The 20,436-nt window shown below is 46.2% G+C and overlaps 1 protein-coding gene across 11 annotated transcripts in view; it reads right to left on the bottom strand.

Annotated features, from left to right (window-relative positions):
• Positions 1–20,436, bottom strand: part of SLC41A3 (solute carrier family 41 member 3) — a 146,001-nt gene that overhangs the window by 17,325 nt on the left and 108,240 nt on the right. For 4 of the 11 annotated variants that reach the window (XR_013955509.1, XM_080605937.1, XM_080605945.1 and 1 more), the window contains one exon: positions 12,839–12,966. Coding sequence is in view for 10 of the 11 variants with exons in the window: in XM_080605937.1 (XP_080462063.1) it covers positions 12,839–12,966 (128 nt within the window). In the remaining variant the exon portion in view is untranslated. Of the gene's footprint in view, positions 1–1,952; positions 2,972–7,009; positions 7,329–7,491; positions 7,835–8,170; positions 8,310–8,331; positions 8,464–12,838; positions 12,967–13,773; positions 13,805–16,025; positions 16,054–20,436 lie in introns of those variants that run through there. The other 7 variants (XM_080605946.1, XM_080605939.1, XM_080605942.1 and 4 more) reach the window with 7 other exon arrangements.

Below are 20,436 nucleotides of genomic sequence, written 5' to 3'. Positions count from 1 at the left end.
CGTAACAAAACAGAGCAGCACCATTAAACTCACATGTATGCTTTAGATACCATCTTGGAGCTTGTCCACACATCTCCCTGTCAAAGGTAGACCTGGAGTTTTCTAAGAATGTTTTGTAGCAACTACACATCGTGCAAAGCATTCCTCGGTCAGATCATCCCCTGAAAAATGGGCAAATCACAGACTCCTGGACTAGAAAAAAATGTAGTCTCTGCAGTGTGAGCCCTCACGATTGCCACCGTGAGTCTCATGATACATAGCCTCATGCAAGCAAACCAAGTCTCAGATTTTAGTTGGACAGGACACCGAGTTTCTAGTTCTCATGCTGCAGGAAAAAAAGCTGAAAATAAGCAGCTCACAGACAAAAAGGCACAGAAAAACAATCTGAATCCTTAAAGGCTAAAATCCCTGGATTTTTCCGACTACCAGTTTTGTTTTTAAAAAGAGGGTTGTTGACATCATGCCAGCTTACCTCAATAACATCCCTCCGATGCTGGCTGGGATTCTCAATGCACTAGCTCCCTCCTCTGGGAGCTGATGGCTTCTATTTTAGTATAGTTGGAAACACCTTCACCAAAAAATATACTTCCTATTATTATGCTTCATGCATGACCCCATTTCTAAGAGTCTAGTGAGCAAATACTGCAAAGTGAGCAAAGTAGATCGTGCTCTGGTATTTTAAAGGACATGTGCAATGTAGGTACACAAGGACTGTGTTTTCCATCAGTTTTGCTATAGTCACATTCTTTAACAGAGCCCGCTTCTCAGCAAGTGCATTGGATTTGTTTTAAACAAAGACCTATTCACCTGCCAAGGGTACGGAACGGGTACGTACGATGTCTTTATACTTCTCGGAGGTATCTGGCCAAAGATAACTGCTAAATATTAACATAACATCTTGGGTAGTTTGAGAACTTCTGTAATGCTGCAAGACAGGTCTGTGCCTGAGCGCTGCACAACAAGGTGGAGACAACAAACACAGCATAGCAACAGCTGTGCACTCCAGTTAACCCTTCTTTGATATTCCTCATATTCCCCTTTATTCAACTTCGCTGCCTTCTTTGTTTTTTCCAGTGCAAGAAAAAAACAGCAAGGTATTGTCCTTCCAAACACTCAAGTGTCCATATTTAGATCCTGCTGTGGTACGAATGCCAGAGAATCTAATGTACTCCAGTGAGCTCAGACTGCAGGATATATCCTTGGGAAACTCTGCCAGCCTTTTGATTTGTAAATCCACTGGCATTAGATGCCCAAACTAGATCAAATTTTGCATTTCTATTTGTGCCACTGGTACAACGGAAAGACAGACGGGATAGATTCTGGCTGTGGGCACAAAGGTGTAAATCCAGCACAACTGCTTGGAAGTAGATGGAAGTTACTCCAAATTTACACCCACCTCAGAATCTGGCCAAGAAGCACTAAGTTTGTAGGCAATGCTTATCTTTTCATGCTGGCACGCGTCTCATCACAGTATCTAAATACCTTCTAGACCAAAGATTACATTAGGTTGTTTGCAAAGAACTGAAAACATATAAACTCGCCTCCAAGTGAAACGGGTAGTTAGTAACAACCCTGACCTAGATCTCTTTATCAGACATTTTTGAAGAAAGAATATCATGCAACAGGGGAATACGCTGCAGCCTGACCCCAGCTGCTTCATAGCAGTCATCACCAAAGTGTTTAGCTGGATGCAGTACAGTGAGCACCCAGTCTAAAGCATCAAGAGCGGCATCAGGCAGCCCCTCTGAAAGCTGCTGTCCCACTTCGCAAGGAGCCCATGCACCGATCTTAAGAAGACACACAGCATCTCTCTAGCACAGGAAAAGCCCACAGCCATTTGGCTGACCGGCTACCAGGACCACACGCATTAAACACAGCAAACCACAAATACTCGAGGTCAGTGAAGCAGCCCACCCCCTCACTACTGAAGCTGCCTAACCACATGTACCTACTTGAACAACATCCATCAAGAGGCCAGCAGCTACCATGCCCAAGCCAGCCAGAAGGAAGGGCACGAAAATCTGGGAAGCAATGGAGAACGAGGTCTCTGGGAGAAATCCACTGGCTGACCTAGTCAACTTGCAGGTGAAACCACGCAGCTTCTGGCCATGAAAGCACAGCTCCAGTTCTAACTGGGTGACCACCATGGTCGAACACCGTTACCCCATGCTCAGCAGCGCAAGTGGAGGGGGATCAGGTCATCACACAGATCCTCCTGGTAGCTCACTCCGAAGTCAAAAGAAATAAGCTTTTCCTTAAACTACAACAATGATGCCAAATCGTTTTATCTTCTTCTCCTCCTAGGAGCGCGTCCAGAGGGTTGCAGCAAGGGTATCCTCCAAAATTGGTTCAGCTGGGTTGAGCCCAGGTGGCAGCAAACCCGACGGACACTATTTCTCCGAGTTATATCCAGGGGGGAATTATAAAAGATAAAAGAAGATTGTAGAGATGTCCGTGGACGAATAGAAACGAGCCCACACCCCATTCAGCTCCCACCAGCTCGGTAAAAACCAGTAAGACCTGCTCAGGCTACAGCACTGAAAGAGTGACAGGTCATGCAAGAATCCTTCAGCGTGCTCAAACGCACTAGTGTCCTTTCTCCTCAGGTTACATTTCTTGTCAGACTGCGGCTTGCCTTTGATGCGATGGTTTAATATATAAGCTTGCTGCGAGCCAGCCCCACTTCCCTCACTCCCACCATAAGCAACGCTGAACTTTTCTCGCTGTCCCAAGGCCGAGGAGGTGGGGAGTTAACAGCCAGGATCCGTTTTGCTCTCCTCCAAGGTGAAGAAAGGTCAAGGAAAACATGAGTCGACGTTTCTGCCGGCTGACTATATTATGCAGCTTCCATCCCCGGGCAAGTGACAGTTAAGCCAGCTGGTGAGGGAAGATCTGCCCTTCTAGACCCTGGCCCCTCTCGTCCCCTCCATGGTCTCAACGGGATGTAACGATCGCTCTGTGCCAGCTATACCTCTGAATGACTGGCTTTCAGGGGGGAAAAAAAAATCTAGAGAACCAGCCAATAAGCTTCAAAAGCGAACACCCTTATCTGCTGTCATCACTTCAACTTTCTGCTAGTTTGCAAAGGCCAAGATAAGAGTCATAGCCAGAGCTTATTTAAGGTAGCTCCGTAATCTCGCTACTCCACAGGCAAAGGAGAGAAAGGACGAATATTTCCAGGGCATGTTGTGAACTGGTCTCCCTTCCTGTCCTAGAGCAAAACACCCTGCTTCTGCATACTCCCAGGAAGAAACCGTCACTTAGAGAGGGGGTCTCATCCCGAAGTCTCCCTGGTCAAACAGCTGACACAAGCCCAAGAACCAGAGCTGCATCACAGCCACATACAAAGAATTTATATCCTGCTCAGTAAAGACTGCAGTGAACTATTCAGCTCAAAGTCAAGCATGAGGAGAGGGAAGTCTGGGTATTCTGCTGGGGCTCCTTTCCAATAATTAATTTGGGCAAAACTAACTAGAACAGAGGGTGAAAAGGCTTTAAAAACTCAATTTAGGATGAAAGAGTATAGGATTGGCTTAGCAGGTTGGCAGCTGGGCTTTTTCACTATTCAACAACACGTTCAAATCCAGCTATGCCCTACTGAAAGAAATGAGTGAAAGAAAGTGTTCAGTGGTAGGCATGAAAGATCCAAGTTTCTCAATCCAGTTCAAATTCAATGTTTGAACTGCACTGACTTACTAATACTTGTTGTACTAATCAACCTCCCTGACACTCTCTGCAAAGAGATGTAAAGATTAATGGCTTGTGGACTCTGCCCCCGTGACTTGGTTCCCAGCCTGCAGCTAAGTGCGTTAGCAAGGCTGGACGGAACAAGGCATACTTCTGCCTTGTAGATAAACGGAGAACTAAGGACATTCTCAGCCATTTGGATGGTGCATTTCTTTTCGTCTGGTATCACACACAGCAAAGTACCAAGCCTAGTGTGCTGAGGCGGCACAACACACCTCTCTGCAAGCACAGCAGGGTGGAAAACAAGAGCCCTAGCTACAAAATGGGAAACTCCGTCCTTCCTAGGTTAGTATTTTGGGACAGCCCCTAGAGCCTCCTCCACTCCCAGATAGCTTGGTGTGTACTTGTCCACCTCTTTCACCTAACAATAGTCCGGTTAGCTGAAAGCTAAAAAGGGAGTATATTTCAGCTAATCTAACTGGAAAAAAGTCCACAATAGCTGGAAGAGGGAGGTTAATAAAAATCCTGTAATAACCACACATCATCTGACCTTTTTATACCAGCCAGGAACTGGGCAGCGATGGCATGAAGGCGCAGTTCTGGTTAGAAACTCAGAGGCTTCAAGCAAAAAAGAACAAAGGACAAGCTCTGGGCAGCAGCTACACGCTTTTTAAGGTCTGATAACATGCATACCTTATATGACCACATCCATCAACAGGCCTGCTGACAGGCAGCAACATTAATGTAAAGGAAATATCAATGAGCTCGAATGACTCAAATGACATTAAAAACACAGCAGCAACACATCCTGTTCTAAAGCTTCAACCTGGCAGGGGTTACAAGTTTATCATGCTTCAGCTCTCTCTGTTTCTAAGCAAGCACCATAAAAAGCCTTCGACCGATGAATCAGTGTACAGAAAGGTAATTGGTTCAGGGCACCTGTGCGTGTACACTGGGTCATTTTGTTATGCATTTAAGGAGTCTCTGATAAAGTCTCATGCCATTATTGCCAGCAAAGAGATGTGCCACATTTTCCTAGCAAAGAGATATATCGTATTTGTTGGCAAAGAGACATACCACATCTGAGAAGAAGAAGAGCGTTGCCAAGCAGCCGGAAACAGATTATAACTAGTTGGGGAAAAAAATGCACCTCATGGCTGTAGCATTCTTCGTGGCAAAACCTGGTGAGTGCTCTGCTGCCCTTCTCTGCACACAAATACACCAATACCCCTACTCTCATAAATTAGCCAACAGGTAAGATTGCCCTGAAGCAGCCAAAGCAGAAACAGCCTCTTTGTTGGAGCCCTCATCCTGATCTAGGGCTTCCATCTACTGCTGCAGTTCAAAAAATGGACAGAAAGATAGCAAGTGCCAAGGAATGCAGTTTCAAACATACCTTATCATCCCTGCAAAGAAGGGACAAGGATACAATGAGCACTCTTACAACACAGAACCAGTAGCAGCAGACAGTGCTAGTCTAACATCTCAGAGCCCTCAAAGGGCAATGCCTTTTGGGGACCCTACGTCCTGGTTGTTGAAGCACCGGCACTCCTGACTCTGCTAGCTCTCCATCAGATCAGGCTGTGTATTATTCCTGTTTCCTACCTTGCTCCTCTGTTCCCCACTTTAGGAAAGGAAAGGGAAGGGGACTGAGAGTAAGTGGTGAGCTGAAAGCAAGCAAGTTGCAAGTGCCTGGGGCCCAAAGCCTTGCAGAATCTCCTGTTGCCCCACGGAAACAGCAGCAGGTCTGAGGGCAGGACTGCCTGGCTAAGGGAAGGGCAGTTCCCAGCAGCAGTGATTTCATAATGAGACACATTCAGGTGGTCCACACTTACCCATGAAAAGTCATTTTGCTAATTGCCAAAGGCCTATTTTTCTTATGTGATGTTGCATGGCTTCATTCCCCAGGCTCTAAGCGCTAACGTGAATGTTCTTTGTGAGCTCTTTATTTGCATAAAGCAGAAACCAGACTTTTGGGGTTTCAGAAGAGTAAGAGGTTTGTTTCACATTCTGTTTAAATTAGTGGCCCAATACTTCCTAGAAAAAAAAAAAAAGAAAGAAAAAAAACCCCAACACTCTTAAAGGAAAAACACTGAAAGAAAAACAGTCTTCCAAGATCGTAAGTCTATCTGCAATATATTTCTCACTTTAATACCTCACTATGGGAAGTAACATGCATTTAATTTCAGAGACCCATAGGAACAAGCAGGTCTGAGCACTCTGGAAAATAAAAATGAAAACCACAAACTTGTGCAAGTCAAGTGGCTGCTTAAGACTCTCAGAACAATGTCTAATGAGACAAAAGTAGTCTGCCAAGGGGTTCTGGATTTGAAGTGGTATTTTCTGGAGCAGACATTCTGCTGGGTATTGAGCACATGCTAAGGTCAATTAAGGATACTCTGTTCCTACACTGAAGCCTCTGTAGCTCTTCTAGCTTAGGGAGATCAGCCTGGGGCTAATAGCAAAAGTACACACCTCCAGATTTGTGAAAGTTATATCAATACAAGCACAGCAGTTTCAGTGTCACTGTATCTGATAACTCAGGGCAGTCTGACCCAACAGCTAGCTAGTTAAATAACACAGGTTAACTAAAAGGCACACAGCAATAAGAGTCACTTAGAGTACAAAGGCATAGCAACTTATAATCTGTAAATTAACTATAGCTTTAAACTGTCTGGAAGTAGGCGTTCATTGCTGCTTTAAAGCTCTGTATTGCTATGCCATGGGAGGCAAGGTCTGGTCCTGACTGTCACAAAAACAGAGGTCAGACTGGAAGACTGAAGACTCAAGGATTTATGTTATTTGCTACAAGGCCTTAGAGAAGGATGTGGGGCGCAGCCTGAGCTGGGCTGGATATATAAAGTGTTAACAGCGCTGGGTTGGCTCCTTGCAGGGGATGCAGGACTATTCAGAGCCACATCCAGAGCCAGGAGCAATACAGCTGTACCTACTGCAGAAAAGCACTGTGCCACCACAGCCCTTGGGGCTGCAACTCAGCCATCCTCCTCTTGGGACCAAGTTAAGACCACTGCACAGGACTGCACCTTCCTACTTAGATGGCTCAGCTCCTTTGCAAACTCTCCAGCACCATGGTGTCTATTACATCCAAAACAGAAAAAGGGCCAGAAAAAACACCATATGCTGTCTACTGAGAGCTTCACAAAAGCAGCTATACAATACCTGCCTTGGAAGGACATGTTAGTATGTGAAACTGCTGCATGTTTTCCTTTACTTGCTAACCCCGGAGGAAATCCCCTGCTTCTGAAGAAAAGTTTCCCACCTATCCCATACCAGGTACATCAGATCGATTCCTTTCCCTTACCTGAACATAATCCAAAACCATGCCTGCCAAGACCATGCCAAACCCAGCTAGGAGGTACGGCAGGAGCACCTGCAGGCAAATCGCGATGGCTGACTCTTCCCGTGACTTTGCCATGGAAGCCTTCTCCTCAGCCAACAGCTTCTGCTGTGCGGGCAGAGAGACATCCTCTGCCTCCTGGCTGCCAAGTCTGCTCTCTCTGTGTTTACCCTTGCTCTTTGCTTTGTGCCTGGATCGCTCTCCATTTCTAGTTCTGCCCTCTTTTCTCCTCTGCCGAGCCTCCTCACCTTTCATGGTGGCTTTCTTGAATCAAGGAGTTTTTCTGAAAAACAAAGTCAGAATCAGTGAGATGACGAAAGGATGTGCTGGGTGGGTCAGGGACTGACGACCCTGGCAACTCCACTCCATTAACCTGAAGGCAAACCACCACCTATCCCCAAAACCCTAGATGCCCTGCTAGACCCAGATGCTGGTGCTTAGTTTACCTTCAGTTTTTCATTGTGTCAAACCAATCTCTCCTTCCATTACTGCATCTCTCTTCCCAGGCCTGCGTTCACACTGGAGTGCTCGTCGTGCATCCTGACTCCTACTCTGGGGATGCCTGAAAGGATGCGGCGGGTGCTGCAGGCAGCCTGCATGCTGGACCCACCAGTTCTCATAAGGGGGTCATGAGAACTGAGGAGCCCAGCAAAACCCAACCCTTTTTAGGATCTGACTAGGAGCAGTTCACACCCTGGCATCCTGCAGTCCAGCAAAAGGTGTAACTCACACCTAGCGTAACAGAGCCAGCTGCCAATCGCTCCCCAATAAGAGGGTAATTCTTTAATCTTCCGTCCGATCTGAACACTTTCACTTCCTCTGGCACCTCCTTTGACACACATGCATGCAGTATGTGACTCACCTACCTACAGAGAACCTGCCATGACCCCAGCAGCATCCTCTGAGAAAAAATAAACATGCAAAATTGTTACCAGTCGCCTTTTTCCTCTCCTCTCCTCTGGTCTCGCTTCTTCACATCACCATTCCTCATCCTGCCTCCCTGGATCGTTCCCCATCGCCTCCCGCCAGCACCCACCGAGGTTAACGCTGCCTGCCTGCTGTTCACCATTCGCAGGACCAAACCCCGCTGCCCAAACCCCGGCCCCGACCCATCCCCTTCCTCACCCAACATCTGGGCAGCGGAAGGAAACCGCTGGGAGGCCCCAGCCGCAGCTGGGCGGCGGAGGAGGGAAGAAGGAAGGATGGACAACCCTAAAACCACGCTCTACAGGAGGAGGAAACCCCTGTGTGTGTGTGCGCGTCCCCGTCTCCTTCCCGTCGCTTACCGGCTCCTCGCCCTGCCCGGGGCTCTGCCCTCAGAGGGCCGCGGGAGGCGCCCGCCACGGCTGGGCCGAGCCCGCCCTGCGCGGCGGCCGCGGGTTCGAGTCCGGCCCCCGGCGGCTCGGAGGCGGCGCGGCGCCCTGAGTGGCAGCCGCCGGGCCTGCCCCGGCGCCGTGCGTGAGGCGGGGGGGGGGGCCGCGCTGCTGCAACCCCCGGGCCGTGTTGTTGGTGCCTGTCAGACGGCCCTGCCTGGCCCACGGAAGGCAGAAGGGGACAGGGCTTGAGGGGAAGGGGGTCGGAGGGCTCCCGGAGCCCCCTCGGGACGTGAGCCCCGCAGGGAAGCGCTCCCCAGGTGGAGCTGCTGCCCCCCGAGCCTGCAGGCTGCCTGAACCCCCGGCTGATCTTATCAGCAAGGGTGAAAACGCCTGAACACAGGAGAAAGAAACCTGAGGCTGCAATTGGGAGTTGAGGAAAGACTTTTCCTCTATTTTCAGTTTTTTCCTGCCCCCCCCCCCCCAGTTTGGCATTACAACATCTCTCACTTCAAGCTTCTTGTGCAAACGCCTCCACTGCAATCAACAGCGAGACTCCTAGAGACTTGATTTCATCCCCCTCCCCTACTGAACCAACGTTAGAAATGTGATTGCAGCATCCATCACGTCTGAGCACATAAATCCCATTACGCACTGAAGTAACCGTACTCGTGCACGGCTCCTGAATCATGCAGCTCAAATTTCCAGAACAATCAAGGATATTAAATCATACCTCAGTACCAGAGCAATGTTATATCCTGCTGAAGTCTCTCAGGTGTCACGCTACGCTAAAGGGCTCCTACTGACAAAATGGTGCCTTTGGGCCTGCAAGCTCTGGGCTCAAAGCAGGGTACACTGAAGGGAGCTGAAGGTTTTTGTAAGTGACAGTAACGAAACGCTGCAGCTGCTGCGTGTTGAGGGTGCGCATTAACTGTTGAATGTCACTGCTGTAACAGCAAGGCTTAAATTTCAGCTCACTTGGTGTAATTTTATGTCATCACTTTGCAACCAGTGCTTCCCTGAGAATGGCCAGAAGACAGCATTTTCCTATGGGAAATAAGAAGGGAAGGGACATCTATCAAAAACCTGCGACCTTGCCAAGACGTTTTTAGACCTGTTAAAAATGTATTCTGCTATCACTTTACCCCTGAGCTTCAAAGAAAAATATCTACAGAGCAAGCAGAAATCCCCCTGGGGAAACTGATTGACAAGGTCATTTTGGTAACGGCTCCAGCTGCGGGATCTCCCACCTGGATCCAACCACCAGCTAGCACAGGGACTCCCAGCACCCTGCCACACCTCATCCTATATACAAAAAGGGATGTAACTGTTTGGCACATGCACCGTGTCCTCGTGTACCAACCTCAAATCTCCAGTGCATCACCACTGGGTACGTATTTGAGAAGGCTGTCTTTCAGCAGCAGCACAGAACTGCATTTCTTGGAAGCGCAGCGGCAGTGTTTAGATACACCCTGGCTTTGACGCAAGGGAATGGCTGCTGGACCTTGACTGCAAACAGAGCTCCTGTGACCTAGGAGCCCCTGAGCTCCCAGATAGGAACAGTTCAGCTGCTCACTGCAGCCTGGGAAGTGCTCGGTGGCATGAAGCTGAGCAGCTTCACGCTAAAATGATTTTCTTCTTCACTCAGCTGCAATTCACGTGTGCTACTTCTCTCTGCTCTCACAGAGGTACAAGTGATATCAGCAGTGTCAAAGGCGTTAGGGGACTCATTGCACTTGTTCTGATTTCTCCATAGTGCTTACAAAGACTTTTCTGCAATAAGAAGATAAGTTTCCTTCCTGTCTTCCATGTTGCTTTGCTCCTGGACTTTATTTCCAACAACTATTCCTTCAGCCAAGCAGAGGGGAATTTTACAGCTCTTTCCACTCTTTTGTCCAGACATGACATTTGTTTTTTACCCAGTTTCCTGTTATAAAATGGCATTTCTTTGATGACTAGGGACTACTGAAGACATTTCTCAACCATAAAGCTTGATTTATGACTTCAATGCAGTTAGCCCCAGCGACAGACTTAGTGTGACGGCCAGGCTGTGCAATGTCCCTTGTCACCACTGCATTAAAGCTGCTGGTGACTGCTCCATGGCACACTGGGCTGCAGTCCCATCATAGGACATGCTTCTGGACATCCAACAGCTGAGATGCATGAAGAAATGCTCAGCCTAACCTTTCTGCACTGTGAAACACTGTTAGCTATTATGGGTTAAAAGTATCATTTGGAGGTTGGTGTGCAGATAGAAACAGGCAGTACAAAACCAATACACGACATATGCTTAGTGCCTTATAAATCTGGGGATTGAGAGATGTAAAACACAGCAGGAACTTCCTCGAGTTGGGTGGGTGGGAGAAGGAGACATCTCTCCTCCTTTGCTTTTTTTTCCTTTATGTATGTTTTGATGTCAGTTTTATGGTATGCTAGCCTTCACACACAGTAATTTACAGGTAGCTAAGTTAATTTACTTTCAGTCTCTATCTCCTATCTTTTTTTTTTTTTTAAACTATTTAAAGCACAGATGTTTTGAGCAGCAGTAATACTCAGAGAAATTAAGAGAGCCATCTCCTACCTGCTTTCTCTCCTCACCTTCCCTTGCCATAAGCACCCGCCGTGCAGCTACTGCTGTTCTTGGACAGTTGTTAAGCCAGTTTACAACCTTTCAGAACAACCCTACAGACTTCATTCAGGTTTCATATACAGAAATCACCCAGTGTAGGAGAGTGAATGTAGCACAAAGATCTTCTTTTTGTGCCCTGGGACACCTCTTAACTTGACCTGCAGTGCTACAGGCCCCTGTTGAACTACTCTGCAGAAGAATAAAGCCAGCCTAAGCCACCATGTGGCACTCTCAGGAGCTGAGGAGAGCTATTTGCACGTGTTCTCCCACATACTAGATAACCAAGGACAAGATATTTATAATGCACGATGCCCTTCTACTCCCAGTCTGCCATTAGATGGCAGCAACTGAACGTGGAATGAGAGCGTGCAGCTCTGCAAGTCCTACTTACCGTACAGCTTGTGCAGAGATTTCAAGCTTTTCACTTCTAGGTCAATGGTTCAAATCTGGCCCAGGTCAGGAGGGGCCAGAGATCTTCACAATCCGACAGCTGCTCAGCCTCCTCTGCGAGAGCAGTTTGCAGGTTTCTGTTTCTAATCTTGTGGATGAGTGTCTGTCTCATCACTGGTACTAAATGGCACCTCCACTTGACACATAACGAAGAGGCGGAAGATGCTCCAAAAAGACTGAATTCTCCTCCCGTGCTCTAGACAATTCGACAAAGGGATCTTGTGCATCTCGGAGCACGAGCCTACCCTCAGTAACAAAGCCAGAAGAATGCATTGGCTCTGTTCCCTCTGCGAGTAAATAACTGCCCAAAATGATCTCATTCCGGACAGGAGTGTGACAGTTGGGGTCTTTCAGCAGATAAAATTAATTTGTTATTAATTTAGGATATGATATTCAGATAGACTAATGATGGCGCAATGAAATCCCATCAAACATGTTGTAACACACGTTATTTACAGCCTCTATAACTGCAGGGACAAACTCCATCCAGAATTGCCTTACAAGGTGACCTAATTTGGAAAAGAAAACCTAGAGAATTTTCTCACATTAGAAGATACCTCACTGTGACTCCTTCCCTTACAATTTTAAAACCCTGTGAGGGACTGGAGCAACTGATACTCTCCAGAGAAATCCATGAGATAAGAAATGAGCCTAGCGAGCATGTGATTGTGATATAGTTCAAGCCTGCATGTGTATCACTCAGCTCGTTCTGTTAAGATTTGAGAAGCATGTCACTACGTAAATCCCTTTGGGCAGCTGGGCACCCCTCCAATGCGCAGATTTCCCTTGCTGCTAATGAATCAGCCTCTTTTGCTAACTTACCTCCAAAGCTCGTTTACTTGGAAACCAAGGGAGCGTAGGGAACAGGGCCCTCTCCGTGCATAACAATGACCTATTTTAGATACTTCTCCTCACGCGGTCACGGAGAAGGGGCAGCAAGAGAGTGCTTCTATCCAAGAGGCATTTCCTGGAATAGGTCCTAAACAATGTCAGGCCATTTCCATTTTGAGACCTGACATTTCGTGGTGCCAATGCCTCCACACAACAGAAAATGCCAGTGAGAGTCAGGGATGGGATCCAGCTGCCTCATTCCAAGAACGCACACCCAGGTCCCTCAGCACACGTGGCTGTTATTCTCACAAACAGCCCCTTTCCATGGAAGCTGATAACACAAGATGGGAACGCTCCCAGTGCAGAATGTCAGAGGAGACCAAGGGTATGTTTTCTACCTCCAGGCATGTTTACATTGCTAGGCTTTCTCAGTCAACATGAGCAATCCAGCATGGGAAACAGACGCATGCATCATGGAATCTGTCCTTTCCCAAGCCTTGTGCTGCTAGACTGTTTCCCGTGGCTGAATTAGCTGGTATAGCTCTGCATGACGCTTCAGGAAAGACATACCTTGTGCCTCAGGAGGGAATGCTTGACCAGAGGAAATGTTTCATGTATCATCTCTTCTCTAAGACGTGGGCAACTGCATATGCCTGGGAAGAAGCAAAATCTTTTGTGGTTTTTCCACAGATAGCTTCCTGAGGGAAAATCAAAAGAAAAAGTACACTGTAACACATGTGTTGTATAGTACTTTTAACCCAAATCTCACCAGCCTGAGCATAAGGCTCAGATCCCAGGCTAGAACCCACTGGTTTCAGTCCATCTTTGGCTGATTCCTTGGAAGGCCAGAAGGGACTGGCCTTATCCTGCGTGACTCAGCAGGCATGGTACAACTTTAGAACTGCAGCATTTCTGTTACAAAAGTACCAGACCTACATAAAAACAGCCAGTGGTGGAGGAGAATCAGCCACAAGGGTTAAGAACTCATCCAGTGTACATTGCTTTATGAGGCTGAAGTTGTCTGGCTTCAGCTTTTAGCCCCTGGATGTGCTCACATCTTTATTATTAAGTTCTTTTCCAAATTACCCTTTCTCTTCTTGTGGTTCTCCTCAAGTCCCCCACCTTTAGGCAGGCAGATAAGCTCCCAAAAGTTTCCAAACAGCGTACTACTGAATGGGGCTCAATATTGGGCAATAGCACTGAATGTGGATAAAACCGAACCTTTCTGTGCCAGCAGAAGACTCCATCAATCCAGTGACCACTGTAGCCCTTCTGGACCTCTAGAGACCGGCACATTGTTCTGTGAGGTTTCATAACTGAAATGTGCTGTGGTTGCATGTTTGACAGGAGACCAGTGTATCACAGTGCCACTGTCAGCCAGTCAATAGATTACTGCCTGTAAGCTGTCAACCCTACTGGATACTAGGCTAATTTAAAGGGATTTGTGGTTCTTAAATAAACCTTCACTGCTACTGGTTGCCCTATTATTTTCATTCATGAGTCACCTGTAAGCTCTTCCATTATTTTGACTAATGATACTTCATCAGCTCTCTTAAATGCTGGCACACAGCGCAGCTTTCTTCCCGTTCTCCTGGAACTTCCCAGTTATTTGCTGCTCCCGCAGGGTCCATTTCTTACCACCACTGACAGTTAAGGCTACTGAGTAAGACAAGAAAGAAAAAGAAAAAACAGAGTTTTCCTATCTACCAAGGGGCAGCTACTCAGGCTACATCACCTCCCAAACATTAATGGTGCTAACCAAATATGCTCTGTTCACTTAATGCAATTTTAACTATTAAAAAGGAACATTGTTCCTGACCCCTGAAAATTAGTAGGATATCGTGATGAATGACTACTCGTAGCCATCTCAGCATGCTTAGTTTAACATAACTGCATCTACGCCAAGAAACAAGATGGCTGTATTTATGCGGAGCACTCATATCAATTCCCTGTAGTGCACATCAGGACACTGGGCAAAAGCTGGCACTACTCAGTCTTTCTGTGGTTCTTGGTTTGTAGTGACCACTTCGAGATAATTTGCAGAACTATTCGAGAATGTGTGACACCCAAACTGTCTTGATGCAGGACACAGCCCTGTGAGTGGTAAATCTCATCTCTGATTTCTTAGGTGCTTTGAGTATGAGGGAGATGACAGTAGGAAATCTTTCTTTTGGGATGGAGCAGCTCCAAAAGTAGGTAATGGGAGCATCATCTCTACCGTTCAGTTCTGCCTGGGAGTGATTTCTTAAAGTAAGGTAGTGATCCTTTTACTGTATTTTTTTATTTTATTTTTTGTTACTGTTAAAATAAACCACCTTTCAAAAACATAGTCCTGCAGAGAATGTTTGGCACTGCTAAATATATTTGGAGACACGTCATTGCTCCCAAGGAAAAGGAACAAAGCTCTCATCCAGCATCCTTTCCCCACAGATAAATGGCTCTTACTTAAGAGGAATTAAATCTAGATGGTTATTCCTTAGGGCACAGCTGTGCTGAAGTGATTTTATTAAGTGACTCAGAAATGATCATTCTGAAACATCTTTCTGGTTTGCTAGAATATTTTAAGCAGCCATTTCATTCTTGGATTTTGTTGATCTGTGTTCTGAATCTTTGCATTTGACTTCTTAGCTATTTGCTGCTGCAAACAGCAGCTAACATTCCTGTCTGAAAAGCTGCATCTTGGTGGAGAAAGGGTCTGGGGACTCCAAACAATATTGTTTGGCAAAACAGGGTATGCAAACAAAGTGATTTGGCAGGTCTGAATGGCAGAGGAAATTAGTCAAGGAATGAAGAAACCCCTCCACTGCAAAGTTACCAATTATAGTTGTATTCAGAGCATTAATGGCTAGGAGTCATTAGAAGCTAAGGATTGCTTGGCTGCATCTGGAATGAATTGCTGGTCTCAGTCCAGCTCCTGCCTGACAGGTGTTCCAGAGATCACCATGAGAAATGGCCTCAGGCTTGGCCCAAGACTTAACAGAAAACACAGGGCTTGAATGGGATTACGAAGACTGAGCACAGACACGTTTGTTACCAAAAAGCAGCATTTTAAAAGGACAGTTATAGCCATAGGCTTTCAGGGGCACCTTTTCAAGGTCATTGTCTAACAAAGCAGATGCAGTTTTGTGTACCCTGTCTCAAGACTTACCAAATGTGTGTGCAAACTGCACAGTTATTGCACAAATGCATTTTAACCCCCAGACACCCCAATACAAAACTCCCATAAAATAGCATTTAGGCCTTTTGCAAGCCATGGGAGGCACCAAGCTCAACTCAATCCCATGGATTTTGAGATTGACTTAATAGCATGCTTGTACTTCTCAGGCAGGGATGGATCAGAGCACAAACTCAAGCAGAAGCCTTCTTGGAGAGGAATGTGGCTACAGCCTCCCTAACCACAGGACCCCTGCTGCAGCTAGTGAGAGAGCCACTTGTCCCCAGCATACCCCCTGTGCAAGGAGATGTCTCCTTGCTAGTGCCCTGCAAGAAGGCAGCAATGAGGGAAACAGAACGAGGAGGATTTTGCCATTTGCCTATGTCCCTACTACTAGAGCCAAAAGCCGCTGTTCAGTTTCCACCTGCACGCATGTGGCCTTTCTCCTCTCCACTCCATGTCTGAACACGACCAAAGCCACACACCAGTACATCTCTGCTAACACCCCCAAATACTACGTTCTTTGCTCAGCCAGCCCCTGGTCACCTGGGGAGCAATGTGTTGCTATTGCTGAGTGCAGAATTGTTGTAACTTACTACTTACGGGCAGAAACCATTTGTGGGCTGGGTAGCAGGGAAGACGTATTAGTAGAATATAAATAATAGATCAATACTGTAATGCCTTCCATCTAGTTTACGGGCTTCCTCAAGCAGATTATTTGTTAAGTAGAATTCTGGAGAAAAAAAAAAAAGTTATATAAATGTCCCAATTCTGCTGGTATTAGACCCAAAAAAGCAGGTTTGGATCCAAACTCAATCTCCTTCAAACTATGGAATGCTTCAAACCCTGAGTTTTTGTTTGTCCGCATTAATTACCAAGTGCTCCTTCCCTCGCTTACCCAGGCAAAGGCCTACACACCTCTAAATTCTTGCTCGCAGTACCATTTATTTGTGCAAGCCCCAATCTGACAAACTCTCCTCACTGCGAAAACTGCAAGTAACAACTTTTTCCAGCACTTTCAGTTCTATTTCAGTCCTGACTTTTCTCCCACACACCAAGCACCAACTTCCTGCTGTTTTGTTTTTTTTCCCCCATCAGTGCTATTTTCCTCCACAGGCAGAAGAGGACAAACACAACAGTCCCAGCAGAGCTCATCCTTAGCCCCTGCAGCCCTGCTCAGAGCTTGGCACATCACCCACAGGAAGAGAAGCAAGGGGAAAAACCTGCGTCCCTGCTCCGTGACTGAGCCGCAGCTTGTCAGCTTTTTCACAATGTGGTAAGGAGGCTTACAGCTCTCTGTGACAGCTCTGCAATACAGGCTGATCAGGTTCACTTGGGGCCATGCCAGGCTCTCCTCAAATATATATATATTATTTATTTATATCCAACTTGTGAGATGGAAAACTGGTTTCTATATTTAATAGAAAGTGCTCCCGGCAGATTAACCCTGGCAGTGTTGGGCTTTGGGACTTGGTGGGTTCTTTTTGAGTATGTGCTACTACACTTACCTTCCTTCTAGGTCTAATCCAACAGAGAGCTAGTGTCAGATAGCAGGATTATTTACTCTTTAGAGGGGAGCTGATTTATTTTCAACCTTTCAAAAGAACCAGGCTAAGAACCATATAGTTCTGGAAAGAAAGGCAAGAACTTGCAAGGGTTTTTTGAGTCTATTTGAATTTTGAAAAATAAAAGTTTGTTTTGGATGTAACTTTGAAACTGTGCCCTAGATACCACAGGAACCCCTATCCTGTGCTACTTTAGAAAGATCACTTCTGCCTTTTGAAGCCAAACTAAAGGGCACGTTCCCATCCAAACAGCAAGGTTAGAAATGCTGCATCAGCTGTGCTGGGGGATGCACTCTTCAAAGCACATTTGCCTGAGTGCTTCCCATGGCTGGAAAGCCACTAGACACATCCAGCCAGGCGACCCAGTAGCTGTGGTGCCCACGTGCATGGACAGCTGGATGCAGCATACACTTCACCTACAGCTGCTTGTAGAGCAGCCCTGCAAGCACAAGGCAGCATCTCTGGAATCAGTCTTCTGCCACCAGGGCATGAAGGACAAAACACGACAATAGGAAGGCTGTCAAACATGGGTGCAGACTGAAGGAATAAAGAGCAGTACACTGTTATCCCCTAGCTCCAGCCTGGGTAAATTACATTCTTCAAATCTGCATTTTGACTCCTCCTTCAAAGGTATGCAGTGCCTGATCTCCCTACCCTGTTCTGAACTGCTGTGCCAGGCTGTGAGAAAGCACTGCGGTAACATTCAGTCCCAGACACGGGTACATTCCCGGAGCAGGGGGCACTATTTCTGTGCATTTCCTTCAACCCAGACCAGCTGAGTTTGTTTTGAACCTGACTTTCTATTTGTGAAAGACTTCGGGGATCCTTGGCTTAAAAAAAAAAAAAAAAAAAAAAGACAGCTCTCCCTTTACAACTCGGGTTGCATTTCCCTTGTGGTATGTTGAAGGAAACTGAGACACGAGACACTTTAGCTAGCTTATGCAAAGCTACAGAGATACCAGCAGAAGACTCCAAGCAGAAAACCAGCTGTCCTTAATGCTGTAACCACTAGATAGTATCACCTTCCATTACACCCTGATCTCTTCTTGTCCAGACCTTTCTCCCTCTTAACGAGGAGCATCTTTCCAGGCTCAAACTCTAACTTCAAGCATTTGTATTCACCACCATGCAGGGAGATCTTGTCCTGACATAGCAACCACAGCAAAGTAGTTTAAAAATCTGACTGCATGCAAGTGTGTGTATATGTATACATGCATACATATACATATATATTACATATACATACATAAATATATATAAGACATTACAACAGAGACAAGTATCATACTAGGAAATCCTGATTTTTCACTGGCAGGCTGGAGAAGGGGAAAAGACAGCCCGTTATTGCTTGCATGCCACCTCTCATTTTGTGCATGGAAACACTCAGTTCCTGAATGCAAGAAGTGCATGTGTTGTTTTTGCAAGAGCTGGTCCAGAGCCTGCCCATGGGTATACAGCCCATGTGCTGCCTGTGAGTCTCATACCAGCATGCTGAGAGTAGCCATCACACGCCTTGGCTTTTCAGGAATCCGTACACTCAGTATTATCCAACCCTCTCTTTGCCTCTGGCCATAAGCAGAGCTATTGCTTCCCTCTATTAATAGTGAGTGATTTATATTAGATTCAAAGCCCCGTGGATTCAGAAAGAATAAGAAGTCGTAGCACATGACGCATGCTAAATAGATATTTCATCTGTTTACCAAAACCTTTGATATGACCCAGAAGGATATTGGCAGGTCTGCACACTTCAGAGGCAGCACGGTCTTGCCTTTCAGAAAGGAAGCTTGGAGAAGGCAAGGCAAAGCTTACATCTAGCTTTATGCCACGCACTGCTAGTTTGAGCAGCAATTTAGTCTCTTGTGTCTCCATCTCATTTATACTATGGAGATAATTACAATTAACATCTGAGCATGGTCTGGGGTAAAGCTTTCTGAAACACTTGGGTGAAAAAAGCTGCAGACACATGAGACATTGCACTTATGGATTTTTATTCCATTAGCAGCTCGCTTCTGCCACAAATAGGACCCAAACCAGCTCTGATATCTTAAGGCAAGATCTATTTATGTATCTGTGTGCTAAGCAGAAAACAGAGTCCTTGAAATGACGGGCAAACAGGCTTCTCTGTTTAGAGGTCTGGGCTAATAATGAGAGCCAACCCGCTGAGCACCTGGGCTTTTAATGCATCCACAAGAGAGGGACCTCAGGAACAGACCCTGGCCTGCCCTGCACCGCCTGGAAACTCGGAGCTGGCAGCGAAGTGGTTCGGAGTAATGAGAACCATAATAGGTACATGGGCCCTGCACTTTCCATATTTGTGATGGTCTGCTTGGAGCCCGCAGCAGCAGCACTAGCAGTGCATTATGTCTTGTGATCTGCTCTGTAATAATAAGCCTGAACAGACAGTGACATTAAGACTGGGGGAAATGTTTTTGCAGCGTGCAGTCGAGGATGAAGGTAATAATTTAATGAGCTTTTGAGGAATTTGCACCCTCACAGAAAATTCTGGCCACGAATGAGGATTAAAACAACTTCCTTTCTATAATACCAGGGGACTATCACTAACTGAACAAATACCAGGTCACAAGGCTAAACAAAAAAAGTCTTTTGCAGGTGTAAAAAAGATCTTGCTGGAGTTCTCCCTATTCTCCCTTATATTCTCCTTTCAAATCATTCTGATTGAATACATTTCATTAACTTGAACTGGGTGAGCCCTTAAAAAGTCTTTCGCGGTTTGTTCAAGCAGACCAGCCTAAAAAACCTAAATGCTTCAACCTTACTTCCCCAGACAGAGCAGCCTCCAAAGCACCTCTTTAATATCAGAGACAGCCGTTAACTTGCTGCTGCCAAAATTTAGCTATGTGCTCAAATGTACTACAAGCCTCCCTTCTCCTCTCTCACCCCCTGCAATGTTTTTGGGAAATTTTTGGTTTATTTTGTTGCTCTTTAATACTCTAATTGTCTATGCTGAAACACTAACAAGCACCCAAAAAGACATGGGAAACTGGGCTTCAGCTTAAGAAGAGCTTTCAAACTACAGAACAACGAAGCTTTAGGCAGCATGTCTCCAATAGTGGAGATCTGTAAAAGCGCAAACACCTACACGCATGTAGCTACAACAGAGGATGGATGAAATGGCTTTCAGAGTTCCCACCCCCTCAACAATTTACTAACTGTGAGAAATACTGACTAGTTACTGTCTGAAAGTAACAAACTACCAATGCTTGTAGATACATCCTCAGGCGCTTTATAAATTGCAGTTAGCTGCAATTCTCATTCTCAGGCACTCAGCTGAGCTCCTCTGGTTTTCTGAGCATCAGCTCACATCAGCTCAGCTACGTAAATCTTTGCCTTTCACAGATAAAAGGGAAAACGTGAGTGGTGAGCACTATTAAACCAGCGTAACTTTGACTAATGTCTAAAGCCTCTGTCTGAATATGTCAAAATGGAAA

Source organism: Anser brachyrhynchus (genome assembly GCF_964034855.1).
Source record: "Anser brachyrhynchus genome assembly, chromosome: 10".
Taxonomy (NCBI): Eukaryota; Metazoa; Chordata; class Aves; order Anseriformes; family Anatidae; genus Anser; species Anser brachyrhynchus.
This window is presented reverse-complemented; position numbering and strand designations above follow the sequence as displayed.